The sequence below is a fragment of the Diplotaxodon limnothrissa genome, linkage group LG9 (assembly GCF_057381915.1).
Source record: "Diplotaxodon limnothrissa isolate DT_005_m linkage group LG9, D_limnothrissa_male_GT1.1, whole genome shotgun sequence".
NCBI classification, from domain to species: Eukaryota; Metazoa; Chordata; class Actinopteri; order Cichliformes; family Cichlidae; genus Diplotaxodon; species Diplotaxodon limnothrissa.
The window spans coordinates 11,801,387-11,816,035 of record NC_140604.1 but is presented as its reverse complement, the minus strand read 5'-3'; the positions used below and the strand labels follow the sequence as shown (position 1 = coordinate 11,816,035).

General features: G+C 42.6%; 1 protein-coding gene across 1 annotated transcript in view; it reads right to left on the bottom strand.

The window, feature by feature from the left end:
- The window catches only part of vav3a (vav guanine nucleotide exchange factor 3a), a 93,559-nt gene extending 79,665 nt beyond the window's left edge, over nucleotides 1-13,894 (bottom strand). The window contains exon 1 of the mRNA XM_085362717.1: nucleotides 13,506-13,894. Within this exon, the coding sequence (XP_085218843.1) occupies nucleotides 13,506-13,712 (207 nt within the window). The 5' untranslated portion in view covers nucleotides 13,713-13,894. The remainder of the gene's footprint in view (nucleotides 1-13,505) is intronic.
- Between the last annotated feature and the right edge of the window lie 755 nt (nucleotides 13,895-14,649).

The following is a 14,649-nucleotide window of genomic DNA, read 5'->3' as shown; positions in this document are numbered from 1 at the left end:
CTTGTTTTTCTAAAGGCCACGATCTTTCTATAGGTCCTTTTTTTTAGTTTTTTATTTGAGTATCTTAAAAGAGACTGTCTTCTTCTTTTTCTTCTTGGGTAACAAGTTCGCAGGAAACAGATTTCATTCGCTGTTTCCTGCTTGCTAAACAGACCACATATATGAGTCCATACCTTTAGGCCTGACTGCAATCATGTATGGCAACTTTTGGTAAACTAATTGAGTCAGTGTCACCTCAGAAAACTAGGAGCACGGGAAAGGATGCAAAGCAGCCCAGAGTTACTCTGTTATGCGTGACACACCTTCCCTCTCATGGTACGACGCAGAATCAGATTTGTCTGTGCGGAGCATGTCCACGCATCAAATATAAAATGCCTCTCTGCCGCAACTGAATTACACTTTACAGATGGCTTCACAGGAGAAAGAAAAGCCCCCAGCCAGCGAGCTCCAGATAAGAGTAGAGCAGCAAGCAAGCACTGAGTGAATAATATTGAATGTTTACACTTGTACACATCACTTTCTTTTATCAGACAAGCACATCTTGTCTGCCTGGAGTCTCTGGAGAGTCCCAAAGGACCTCACTATATTATCTAAGGGAAGCAGCTTCACAGAGGACATGCTATATGAAAGACAGCTTCTCTACTGCACTGAGCCGAAGACAGCAAAGAGGGAATTGTATTAACAAGAGTGGAGCAGGATGAGGCAACCGCTAACTGTTCCACTGGCAGCTTTTGTTCTGCAATAGTGACTCTCTGGGGCGCAAGAATCGAAGGGCCTTATGTGTAAGTGTGTGCATGCGTGTGTGTGCGTACATATGAATCCAGACTCCATGTCCAGGCCAATGAGAGAGTGAGTTCTAAAAGAAAATTTCAAAAAATCTGAATTTGCCATTAAGAGAAAGTCTGATATTCACCAGTCAGCCATAACATTAAGACCACTGACAGGTGGGGTGAATAACATCAGTCATGTTTCAGTGCGATCTTCCGCATTCACGCGGATGTTAACATGACGAGGCGACCCACTTAAACCTTAGACACCAAGAACATCAACCAAACTGCATTTCCCAGTGGCAGCAGCCTCATCCAGCAAGCACAAGGAGAGATTGTGCCTTGCCATAACGTCAAAACAGCTCAAAAAACAGACTTGAGAGCTGGAGACAATTGCATGGCCAAAATCCCTAATGTGAGAAAAGATTCACAAATCAGCAGCTCAACCCATGAAGTCCAAAAAAACTTAGAGCTTCAGAATATCCCAGTTTAAAGTGGTTTTAGCATCTGTGGCTAACCCACACGCAAGCTAACATTAGCTTGCAGGTGGAAGCTAAGTGCGTAGAGAAGATGAACTAAAAAGATGTTTCAGAAAGATCCAAGAATTAAATAGTTTAAGTAATCAGAGTCCCCTGAGATTACAGACTTCCTTTACTACTACACTCACTGGGGATCGATCCTCTGGCTGGAAAGCTAGATCGTTGCTAGCTATATCTAGACCGTAAAACTCTGAAAACCTTTACCGCAACCTACAGCGTAAACTATGTGCAATGTAACTACACATCAGGACGCTACAGTCCGCAACTATCGTCAATGTCCTGTTCGATTGTGACTTTACAATTGTCACTAGTCTGTCTTGTATCAATTGAGGTAATGTACAAAGTGAAAAACCTTGAGGATGAAATATGTTAGCCTCTAAAAAAACTGACTACAACAAAGGCTTTTTAAAAATCCCAGCAGGTTGATTGTTACTTTTGGCTGGTACTGCATATAAAACACCAGGACAGGAGTACAAGGTAATTAACAAATAATGCACCGCCAAAAGATTAAAGCAACGATGTCGACCACTTGTGTAGATTACGTTCTAGGCTCTACAAAGATTTCCTGCTAAATAAGTCTAAATAAGGGCTCGTTCGAAGTTTGTACTTTGTCTTATTTATTTGATGCTTTTCTTTTATGTCTTTTCCTTTTCAGACCCCAACTAAGCCTGGTTGAACTGAAAACGTCTTTAAAATGCTGTTAAAACAGGGTTAACATTTGCAGTATCTTTGGGGTTTTATGTCTCTCACATCCAGTCCCAAAAACAGATTTTACTCTATTTTGCAAGTAAAACTTATGACGTGACGTTGTGACACGGTGTCCCCTGCAGCGACCCTTATCAAACACGCTTGTTTTTGTCGTGTATTTACGAAATAGGACGAGCAGTAGCTTTATTTAAAAGCCTTCAATTCAAATATGTTCCTACTGAAACTGCACAGCATCCAAGGCAGATGCATCCAACGATGTTCATGCACCTATTTCTGTACTTCAGTGAAAACAGCAAACAGCTTCATTGTGGAGAACAAGGATTTAAAGACAGATTAGGCTGTGAAGTCTCAGCAGGGAGCTCCAAACACGCGCCAGTTAGGTTTGGATAAAATGCATAGTTTATACAGTACAAGACTGATGTATGGTGGGCTTAAAATCTTACAAGTGCATTTCATTTCTGAGACCAACCATGTGGAAGTCAAAGAGAAAAAATCCTGTATATCAATGTAGTGTTTTTGTCCCCTGTCCCTGTATCCACAGTAAGTCTCCAGTTTCTGCTCATGTATTCCTTGATACAAGCCTAAGTTCCATAGCAACAAGCCGGAGCCTTTTATGGGCCCTGTGTGGATTGTGTTGCTTAATGAAATCCTGGTCTCATTCTCTCATAGATATACACAATGAAATACAGCCAGACGTTTGGCCATCGCCCCACATGAACCTTGTTTATGATCAATTAATTACAAAGCATATTTTGCAGAGGGACCCAAAGCTTTGTGCAAAGAATTCAAATTCTCAGGTAAGAGCTCCCCAAATGTCATCTGCTTGCTGACAGCAAAATGGGACAACAAAGAGGAAACCATGAAATGTAGAGGAGATATATACATTAGGTGTATTGTGTTTGACTGTCTTGCCACTTTCCATCACTCAGATATTGTATCCGGTGTGAATTACATCATGTGCGCAGGCCTGATCTGTGGAGCTCTTTTGCCAAGACTCTTAAGTCATAACCGGTGGGTGAGATATCACTATCCAAGCGCTCGGGTCACATCCATGTCATGTAGGAGCTTTTGTCAGCTGTGTAACCAGGAAACGGGAGGTGGGAGGCAGGCAGAGGTCTGCTGACACTGTCAAAAACACTCCTTTCTCTCTCCGCCTGGGCTTGGGATCATCACAACAGGCAGCCTAGCCAGCCAGACGCTCATCATCTTACTCAGCCTCACAGAATATTATCAGCGAGCATTCAGCAGCTTTTCTTTCTGGTGTAAAGCAATAACCCCGTTTTTTAAAGTGCACTAAAACTGCACAGCTTTTGCTTTACAATAAAATTCAACGCAGTGTCTCATTCCCCATTATTCTCCCATTCACTCGTGACTCTGAATATTCCCTGCTAGTTAACGACAACTTCTTTACCACCTCTTCATCAACAGCTTTTTTTTTTTTCATATGTGACTAGGCTCATTGGTTCCCACTCCCTTTGGACGTGGCGAGCTTTAAAAGTCATCTGTGTGTCCAGGAGCTCTACGTGGTGCTCCAGCTAATCCTTCCATTCAGTATGCAGAGTAATTGTGACGGACAAGCATTATGGTATCAACGAGAGTGAGAGAAAATGAGAATGTGCAGGTTTTTCCCAGCTGAATGACTCAAGCTAAACACTCATTTTGAACTAAGAATGGAAAAGTGTGTAATTTAAAAAGGGTAATTTATGATGGCAGAAACATGAACCTTTGTCATTATTAATCACTCTGTCGATGATGGTTGGTCACGAGCAGATGGTCCATGTTCCCGTCGCCTAGGTAACCCACTAATGTTTTTACCACCCTGTCATATCTAATCAACTACATCCTTCGCTCTCATTGGTAGTCACTTCACTCCCTTCCCTCAAAATTGAAAAAAGTTTATCTGGTAAAATAAACTGTTAAAAGTTCGTGAATGTCGTTGGTTTTCTATAGTCTCTGATCACCACATCACTTTATTGACACCCCCGTCACTCTACAGGTTCTTTCAGCTGACTGTTTAGGATCATTGATCTGATCAGCCTGAATCACAGATGAAGCAGCCAGTTATTTTCAATGCAGATGTTCTGCATCATATACAACCTTCCTAACAGCAAAAAAATACAGAAAAATTAGGTACATGTCTCATAAACGGCCAAAGAGCTGTTTATGAGAAAAAGTTGCCATGTTAACGTTAATGTTTCATTGTAAATATACAGAATAGTAAGCATCACTGAGTCAAACCTCAGTCACACTAGAGTAAAAATAGGTCCACAACCACCCAAGAAACTACAAAAGAAATCGGTGGTTGGCTGATGATTTACTTTTCTTCACATTTCAGCACCTGATTACAAGTAGTTGCAGCAAACAGAGGTGGAGCGTGCAACACACTCGTCTGGATGACCAGTTTCAACTGCAAGGTGATTGCACAGGTCGCTTTGTGGGAGGTAATCTATTTCCAAACAATCACGGTCCAATTTTGACATACTGTAAAGACTGTCAGAGGGACTGGCAAAGGTTTGCAAGCAACTGCAAACCATCGAATTTATACATACAGGCTTTAATTTTTGGATTATTCACTGTTAATTGCTGCTTTATGCAGTTGTCAACCCATTCAATAACAAACTCGTATCAGACTGACTCCATCTTATTGCCCTTTTACCACCAAAGTCATTCTGCAGACTGCAAGTGGTCTCCAAGTGGTTGCAGACCTTGATCCTGTCTTTGATTCAAAGACATGTGAGATCGAAAATTCATTGTATTTGATCGCAATAACCGAGTTTGTGCCACAGACGTAACTGTAACTCCACTCTTTGCTGTAGTGTTTTTGAGTTGGTACTAAACAGTCAACCAAGATTATGAAACAAATGGTTGATGCCCTCTTTGGATTTTGTGCAACTAAACAACAAATGATTCAAGCTTAAGTCCACAAGTCTTTCATTTTTATAAGAGGTGCTCCAAACCACACAATTGCATTAAAGTTTCCTAAAAATAAAGGCCAGAACGATCAGTAATTCAAATACCATCATGTTGCCCAGGCAGAGTTTTGAAATTCATGTATGTAAATGTCATCAGCGTCACCTGATGACATTTACATACATGAAGATGAATGGCACTCTAAACTGCACGCTCAGCTCCCCCGATTCTTAAAGTGAGAAATCACAGGAAGAAGTGAAGATGACAGGAAGTCTTTCTCGTGACATTTCTGACATCCACACAAAAGAGCCAGGCGCACGCTTACAGTACAGCTCCCCGAGCCTCTCTGTGGCAACAAAGAGGCAAAAGGGGAAAAACCCTGCTACCTCCCCCACAACACCAGTACGTGACTCGGAAGCCATTTTCCATTAAATCCTGGTTTGAACCCAGATGACCCCCACATGTACACAAAGCTTACCCCTGCCCCCACCCCTGACGATAAGCCGAGTGAATTAGTGTTACTGTGTGAGATATGAACCCTCGTGGCTGCGGCAACGCAGGTCAAGCAGTTTCAACTCAACTGTGACCGGCTCGGCAGGATTAAAAGGAGTCAGGGTTGTGGAAAGTGGAGAGTTGAATGTCATATAAACTGTGTCAAGCGCTAAATAAAACGTACACACTGAATGAGCAAACACTGAAGCGTGAATGGTGAGCAGACAGCATCCCTCCTCCTTCTCCTCCTCTTTCCTCCTCTCCCTTATTTTCTGCCTCTTGGAAGATTGTGTTCAAAAATGTGAACAACTCTGCCGTGTTACTTGACAGAGCGAGGTCAATGGCTATCTGACCCGTGCGTGTGCATGCGTGTGTGCCGCTGCCCATTCAGGCGAGTGGGCTTTGACTGATATGGGTTTGTGCAGGGCCTATTTTTGGAACCACGCTGCGAAAAGACGCGCATTTAGAAGGATAAACTGAACGTTTTTCCGTTTACACCTTCCACAAAGGTTTATTTCTGGCAAATTAGAGCCTTTAATTCGACCTTTCAGGCCTTTAATTGACCTTGTCCCTTGTCCTCATCACCTGCATGTGCTGTGTTATACATGTATTGAGTCACAACAGCTCCTAATCTATTTCAGGGACTCACCCCCTCTCTGTCTCCATTACACAAATGCAGACATTCCCATTTCCGACAGACAAAGGCCATCCATCACCTCCGCACTGTCAGCACAGGGCACCTTACACATTACTGTCCCTGCAGGAAAAGACAATAATCTCGTGAACTGCAGACGGTTTTTCTATTCCGGGTCCATACACTTGTACGAAAATGTATCTCCCTCATGTGCACAACAGATATATGCAGCTCCATTCATTTCCACCCATCTCTCCCAGCTCCAGGCTTCCTACAACAGTAAACCTGTCAGTAAAAGGTTATGAGCGTGGTTGGTGGTTGTACGCTGGTATCATCAATGTGTACATCTGCAGCTCCAGACTATCTTCCAAATAGTATCCTGACATTTCCGAGCTTGGAAAAAAGGTTAAACTGCAGTTGTTGTTTACTAATGCGCCTCTTTAAATGTTCATAATCATAGTGTACGCTGAGGGTCTCCTTGAAAACTGAATGCCACTTGTGATGATGATTGTTTGCCAGTAAAGACAACAGACAGTATTGACTTTCTTAAAGCTCTCAGAGCACTCAACAGTGATTAACTGAATCCAAAGCACCACAACTGAGTAACATAATAAATATTGATTGCAAGTACATTCTCCACCAGCGAATAGCTCCTAATTAAATCAGCATATACATTACATATAGTTTTAACGTGGAGCGTAGCCTTTACCGGTTGGCTGTGGTTCGGCTTGTTACCTTGGTGACAGGAAGAAAGGTCAGTTTGCTCTGTGCACAAGTGCGATGCAACGCAATGGCGTCTTTGCAAATGTCTACATCCATGTCACTGTACATAAAGCCGCACATGTACGTGCACGTCATCGGGGTGACACGCTGGAACAAACTAACGCGACTGCACCGGAATTGTAAATTGAAGGTCGTGGAGCCTTGCAACAACGTGGCGTGCATGAGCACAGTAATGTGGTGTTTACACTCTGACAGGTGCAATCTTTGCTTCAAAATGAACCAACGAGGGCAGTCGAGCTCCAGCAGCTCAGATGGAGTCATCATGGGACTCATGAGCTGTCTCTGAACCCTTGCATACTGCATACTAATAGCATGCGCTTAGTCGCGTGTGCAAAATTAGCATGCAACGCGGACTCACAGGTGTGAGTGCGCATACAATAAGGATGAGAATATTAAGTATTAAGGACGGTCACTGGTGCTAATTTTCTGCATAACAACAGAAAGAAGAAGAAAAGCTGAAAAAGTACACTTCAGTGCAAAACCTTAATGAGATATGATACCAGAGAAGCAAAGTGACGTCACTGGAAGCTGGCTGAGAAGGTTAAATCCTTTCAGATATAAAACTCACACTTTCTGATTCTATGTATAAAACTCCACAAACCTCATTGTGCTTGATAAGCAAGAAGACTCAACTTCAGCTTCTTACTCCCACAAAAACATTAGAAGTTCTTTTCAGACTTGTTATAACAAGAAAAGCACACTTCATAGTGTCCATATAACCCACAGAGCAGGTCTTTGTGAGATGCGAGTCTGTGACGCACAAATAAAGCATTTACATTGAATCTAACAGCTACTATTTAACATTTTGTGATATGCTGAGTATTGCAACAGCACATGTTGTATTTTATAACCTTTTCATTACTGGAAATAATGTCCTCAGAGTTCAGTTTTGTCAATATCTGTCTGATGTACAATATCGGTGTCAAAAAAGATAAAATTGTCAAGCACACATACACAACACTGTCACTAAAACCTGCCATAAATGTTGTCATAAGGCAGAGTTAGTCTGCTGTCGATCTGATATCAATAATCTATTGGTCTGATATCAGTCCGATGTCACACTATTGTCAGTGAGTTTTTTTGTTCAATTTTTACTCGTGTGACTGAGTCTTTTGGCTTGCTCTGGATTAGGACAAAGCTTTGTCCAGGTAAGCAGTCCAGCCTTTTGTTTTTCGGTTGAGATGATTTAAGTTTGCTTGGCTAACATTATCTCAGGATTGCAGTGCATAAGATTAGCCCTTTTCTTCATAGTATTTTCACAGTAAAATATCAATATTTGGTGTCTCAATATCAATGTAAGGTCACTATGTGAAATATCACTATTCTGTCCTGTCTCCATTTCCCCCCATCCTTCCTGTCTATACCCTTGCTTTTTATTAAAAACTACATTAGATATTCCATTCACTAAGCTTTATTCCTCTATAAACACATTGTAATTGCACTCTGATACTTCACACCAAACCCTCAACTTTGCTACTCTAAACATTCCTGCAAATGCAAATTTAGATGCTGACATCTGAGGCACCTCTTACACGTCTTTAAACAGGATCGCAATCTGTTGTGTAGATGCAGGCCCCTTTTGCTCAGCTTATATGACTTGCCTCATTGCACAGGCACTGAAAAGAAAATGAAGACATCCTCTCTCTGTCTTTCTCATTCTCCCACTCAAATCTCTGTATCTGACTTTTGTTCTGCAACTGAAGCGCGAGCCTCTGAGTCTTTGAAGCCTGCTGTACACAGAGCTCACAGTGGGAAAGTGGCTTCTTTGATTTGCATCACAGAACTTTGGTCTGAGTCCAATAAAATATACATTTGTGCCATGTATAGCGTATAATACCATTCTCTAAGCGCACCATGTGTACAAGACCTTTAAAGAGTCAGATCCAGGTCAGGTGAAACCACACACCTGTCAAAATGTATTATGGAAAATGATCAAAAATAAATACATTTGCTGTTTATTAGTTGTTTTAAAGAGTATAATGGATAGATTACATCACACTAGTCTGCATCGCATTAATAGAATTCATAAATGTGTTAATCGGGTCTTCGCTGGTATCTGCGCAAAAATTAAGAAAGCATCCTCTGTTGCTTTTTTTGACTGTTAATCAGCTTCAGTGCTCTCTGAAAACCTCTCTGCTGTTTGAGGCGTGTTAAAATTAGACCAGACTGTCATTCACACGCCGTCATTCTCTCACTTTCGCTTTCCAAAAATGAAGACTCGGCCTTGACATCTTTGAAGACAATTCTATAAAGAACAATTCTTTTTTTCTTCTTCTTCTTCTTTCGTGCACTGTGAAGAGAGAAGTTTCTTTTCTCTTAATTGCGTTCTTTGGTCTGAGCTTGATCGAGGGCATGTTTAGTTTCACTTCCTTCCTCTATTCCATTTCCTGATTTCCTGTGCACGTTGAAGCTCACGGCCGCTCTGACTGACAGACTTTTAGCAGCTGGTTGGTTTTGCGGCAGCGTGCTCACTCTGAAGCTGCAGTTTAAAATCCTGTGTCATGGAACGCAACAGCAGGCTAGACAAGTTTGGGGCACAAGGACAGATTTCAACTTCAATCAAATGATATAATTATATGCTTTTAAACCCAACGCAGTAACAATTTCATGGCGTTCTTTGCAAATTCACAGCCAGTCACTGGTTGTCCTTTACCCTATCCTTTCACTATTGTGTTTTTAGTACATTCTGTGACAGACACTCAGACAAATGCAACCAGCTCACACAGGGAGGGTTTGCTGGTTGCACCATGACAAGCAATCCACGGTTCCTCTTAAAGCTAAAGCCTGAATTCCACTGAGTCAAAAACAACTACTGATTATGTGGTCTTTGTTGGGTAGAAAACCAGAATGCTGCTTGGGCTGTGGTTGAGCTGTGTCTAGACTACAATTATGGTCGTCCCTGCAATGTAAAAGCTCTGATCAAAATGGGTCAAAAACTTGCTTTATATTGACACTAGGTCCTGATACTGATATACTGATGCTAGGTAAAAGCAAATGCTGTGCCGTTTGCACAATTCCAGACACACAAACAGACGAATGTCTACTTAACCAGTCTTTGTTCATTGTACTGACATCTTTTTTTTTTCCTTTCACCAAAGGGCAACCTCTTAGTTTGAAAAATGATGCCTACACACCAGTGCCAAAACATAAACTGCAGTTTTCTAGAAGGCTTAAAAACAAGTCATCCCCCACAGACTCTTCCATTGCCCAACGTCGCTTAAGAAATAAGCATGTTTACTCTCTTTTTGGACAACTTCCCTTTAATGACAACTGCAGCAGAGGTGCATTTTTACATACCTCATTTATTTATATTGTATTGAAGCCTAAATACATGAGACATCAGCCACAAAGACAACAGTTGTCTTCAAAGCTTCACCGTAGCTAACTGGAGTCAGTGAACTAGACCTCATAATCGTGTTTGTGGTGTTTTCACTGTGTCGGGAATCTTTACCTGATAAAAAAGTATTCTTTGCTGTCCAGTTGGTAGCAATAGACCACCTAAGAGGTTGATAACATGCATATATGACTGTGTTCCCTATAACTGATGGATGCACTTTGCTAACCAAGTAAGCATTAGCGTTAACTTAGCCCTCCAACTTCTTAGCCAAATATGGCCACTTCAGGCTCCAAGAACCAAGAGCAACAGAAAAAATGCTAAACTCAAAGCTTTAAAAAAGTAGCCTTCACCAGAAAAAAAGCTACAGTACACATCAACTCATTTCATTAGTATGAGCTGAGAATCCCCAATAGATTGTTGCCCCTCCCTAAGTCTGCCAGAAATTTCTTCCTATTAAAAGGACGTTTTTCCTTCCCACTGTCGCCAAATGCTTGATCATAGTCGTCTGATTGCTGCTGTTTTCTCTGCATTATTGTAAGATCTTGGTCAACTATTGTTGTTATTTGGTGCTATATAAATAAAAAATATACAGACATCAGGTACTTTATTTGATCATTTCACAGCTTTTTCATCCAACATCCGAGTGACCTACTGGGTCTCTGATGGCCTGACATGGTCCATTTCCTAACAGAAATGAAACACAATATAGACCTTACCAATAACCTAAACACAATTAATGGTGCAGAGAGAGAAGCAGCCCTGATTTCGACATCATGCACATGAGCTCTCCAGAGATTCTGAAGCATCATACATTAATTAAAGCAGCCAACCTCAACGCAGCAGGCTAGCCCTGCAGGTCCCATTATGTCCTCTGAGATGCCTCTGTGGAGGCTAGACAGGCCCTTTGTAGCCCTGTCCTACCACTGCCTTTGTCTTTCCCTCTCGTAGGTCCCATGGGTGAGGCCACAGTGGCGTCCCATGTGTTATTATTGGCCAATGATAAAGTAGCTGCCACGGTCCTCATGAATTATGCAGGGTGAAAGAGGGAAGCAGCTCCACCCTCAGTTTCATAAATTTAACTTAGAGGAGACAGAGGGAGGAAAGTTGTAGGGGGACTTCTGTCACCCTTTTTTTTTACAATTATGTGCATGTAGGAGGAGTTGGGGGTGCTTATATCCAGCCTCATGTGGTGTGAATGTGCTTGAAAGGAAAAGCTATGAGTTATGGTTTTACTGACATGCCAGCCTGAGAACAAATACTCGCTGCTCATGGTAATACCTTGTAAGCAGAACCAAAGCTTCGAGTACCTGAACCTATAAAGAGGTCGTAAAGGTGTATAACTGCTGCTATGATCTCGTAGATATTCTGTTCAGCCAATGGGAAGTAATGCACTTCACACCCTACTGCAAAAAACAAAAGGTGAACTACAATATGTGTGTTGCGTTAGCAATTACAACAGAATAACACCCACCTAGAAACCTCGGACTTAACAGAGAAAGCCATTTCACACTGTTTAACTTGAATTTGGGAAATACAAAAACACAGTGGCAACATCACCGAATGGACTTTGTAAACGTATGGGATCGTGCTCAAGCCTACTACTAATGCTCATTTGCCTTTGAGTGTGGCTTCATCACTGACTCGGTTTGTGTAAGCCATCCAACCGTGCATAAAACACAGTCTGTCTATAAATAAGCTAGTCTAGGCCGGGCCAGGCCGGGCACTGAGCGTAAATGCAGTTCATAACCTTTCCACACACAGCATGTCATTATGTCACGGCTGACAGACAACACTCAACTACTGATAACTCTGTGTTAGAGCAGTGACATTGATTCAAACGTAGCATCTGCCAGTAAATGGACTAATAGGCTTCTCTTACAGCCCCGATCAGGTTTACACAACTGACTGTGTAAGCAGATCCTTGAAAAGGATTACTTCCACTGCCCCTGATAACATTAAAATCTTCTAGGCTTTCTTAAAACGGCCACTTGACCCGGACGCAGAGCTCAAACAGCGGATTCCCAATTCAATTGTGAACGAGCGGTAACTGCATATCATATCGACTGTGCCTTTTTTCCAGGAAACAAGCCTAATCCCCTCCTCTCCTTTAGACGTGCAGTACATCACGGTACAGATATCATACCTTAATCACCTGTTTGGAGTGGATGAGAGCATTAGAGCATCGATTACAGGTAACACACGGTAATGTGTGTGCACGGCTGTGTGTGTTATTCAGGCAGCTTAATACTCCTACAACAGGCCTGCAGACTCAGTAGGTGAGTGGCTATGTCACTGTGTGTGCTGTCACCACGCCAGACGCCCAGATTCACTGTTATGAAGGTGAATATTAATCTGGTCCTGGTTCAAGCTGTCCTGTCATTGAAGCAGATGGTACCAAAATAAAAGTAGAGCCACATGGCCACATCTATCTGTCTATCTATCTATCCCATAAACTAAGGAGATTATATGGTTGCCTTTGTTAACTCTTACTCTTCCTTAGGCAAGCCAAACAAGCCATTTTTGCTTGGTTTCTCTTTTCTTTTCTTTTTTAAAGCACTGCACTCCTATCTGTCATCTTGAATCATCTTTTCTTTAAAACAAAAAACAATTCTCTAATTAGCATCGTTTACAAGAACGGCTTAATCTTATGCCCTGTGTACAAACATCATGCGCAAAAGGCCTGCTGAAGAGCCCATGTTTATTTTCTGACCTGTCTCTTGTAGAGCAACCACCAACCACCAGCTACTAAGTGAAGTGACAGAATTTGAGAAAGTCAGCTTGTGGTCGTTTTCGCTCACGCTACAACTTTCATGCAGCGCAAAGTTGGCTACCAAAGTCCGTCCATTTTTTCCTATATTTTAGCGATTTCCCCCTCCGTCTGTCAAACCTGTTCACTCCGTAAAACAGCGAATATGAGCTCTCTGAAATGGAAAGGAGCACGTTTTTTTCTTCGGCATACGTTTCGCACAGGGACAAGGCCCTCAAGTTGACGACACGGCAACAAACGTGAGCTGACACCCTCGCTTTTGTGCCGCTTTCCGCCGCTGAACCTCACAGTTTGGGGATCGGCGGCAACCAAGATCTTTGGAAAAGTTCGACATTTGTTGAAACCGTGCCTTTATTTGTGAACCACGTTGTGCCGAATTACAAATGAAGGCTCTGCAGTCGAGTTAAGATTTGATGGTGTTGTAGCAGAAGTTCATTTTTTACCGAAAAGCAGTGAAACTTTAAAGACGCTCAGTTCTAACGGAGTCTGGCCCTCTCAACCGGGACCAAGTTTCGGCGACGAAAGGGAGGAACGGACAATAGGGGGGTGTCTGCTGTCCGCTTCTTACCTGTGACATTTGCGGCCGGAGGTTGATCTCCTTCAGGTTGATGGTCTGGGGTCTGAGGTTGTTGAGCAGATGGCACAGGAGGACTCCATCCCGGAGGGTTTGAGCCAAGTCAAATACCTGAGCAGAGTCCCACGTAACCCGGTGGTTAGCTGGGAGCACCTTGCAGTTTATCAGCCACAGCGCGCATTGCCTCCAGTACTCCATCATTATTGTGACTTCGGCCGGGAGAGCTTCAGGAGGTTTCTTTAAATGAAACTAATGACTGTTAGGTGGTGTCTTACGCGTTAGCCTAAATCGTATCCATGCTACAACTCTAAAAACCCGATGAAAGCTGAGGAGGACCGCTGCACAGGGTGGCGGAGATTCAGGCGACTGCTCCAGGGATGACAGTCCGACACAGTGAGAGAGGCTGTGGATGGAGCGCACCCTGCACCCTTCCTATCTCTCTCTCTCCCTCCCTCGCTCCCTCTCTCACTCACTCACGCTCTCTCTCCATCTCTCTATGACTCTCTTCCCTCCCCCTCACCCAGCTCTTCACCTCTTCCGCTTGCCACCCATAGGCTCGTGGAGATGCGTCTATTGCAATGCAAGAAATAACCACATAAAGCATACAGTAACACTTACACTAAATACACACAGGCGCTAAAGCATTTTAAACTCCTGTTCACCGTCAAGTATCAGAACTACAAACTGCAAATATTCCAGCTGCACAGACAGAGTAATGGGAGGTGCTGCTTAAATGCTTTAATGATTACACACACTAAATGAATATCTGCGTGAGACACGGAACCCACTTTCATTCCACTTAGCACACATGCATTTTTGCTTCCCATAAAATGTGATATTATTTAAATACTTTTTTTGCTTAATATCTATTTGTACCCTCTTTTGAGATAAGCCACAGTGGAGTGTTTTACAGCAGTTATATCTGTTGCATTAAGTATGTGGTGTACTACTATGTGGTGCGCCCCTGCTGATCCTTTCCCATCACCTTCCACGCCAGGACAGTATTGAACTGAAGCATTTTGTCTGCATGTGTCTGCTTTGTATTTTCTGCAGTCAAGGGTGGCCACACGCTCCTGTTCAGTGATGCATCGAGGGCGTTTGAAGAAGAAATCCTGCATGAGTGAATGCACAAGAAGGC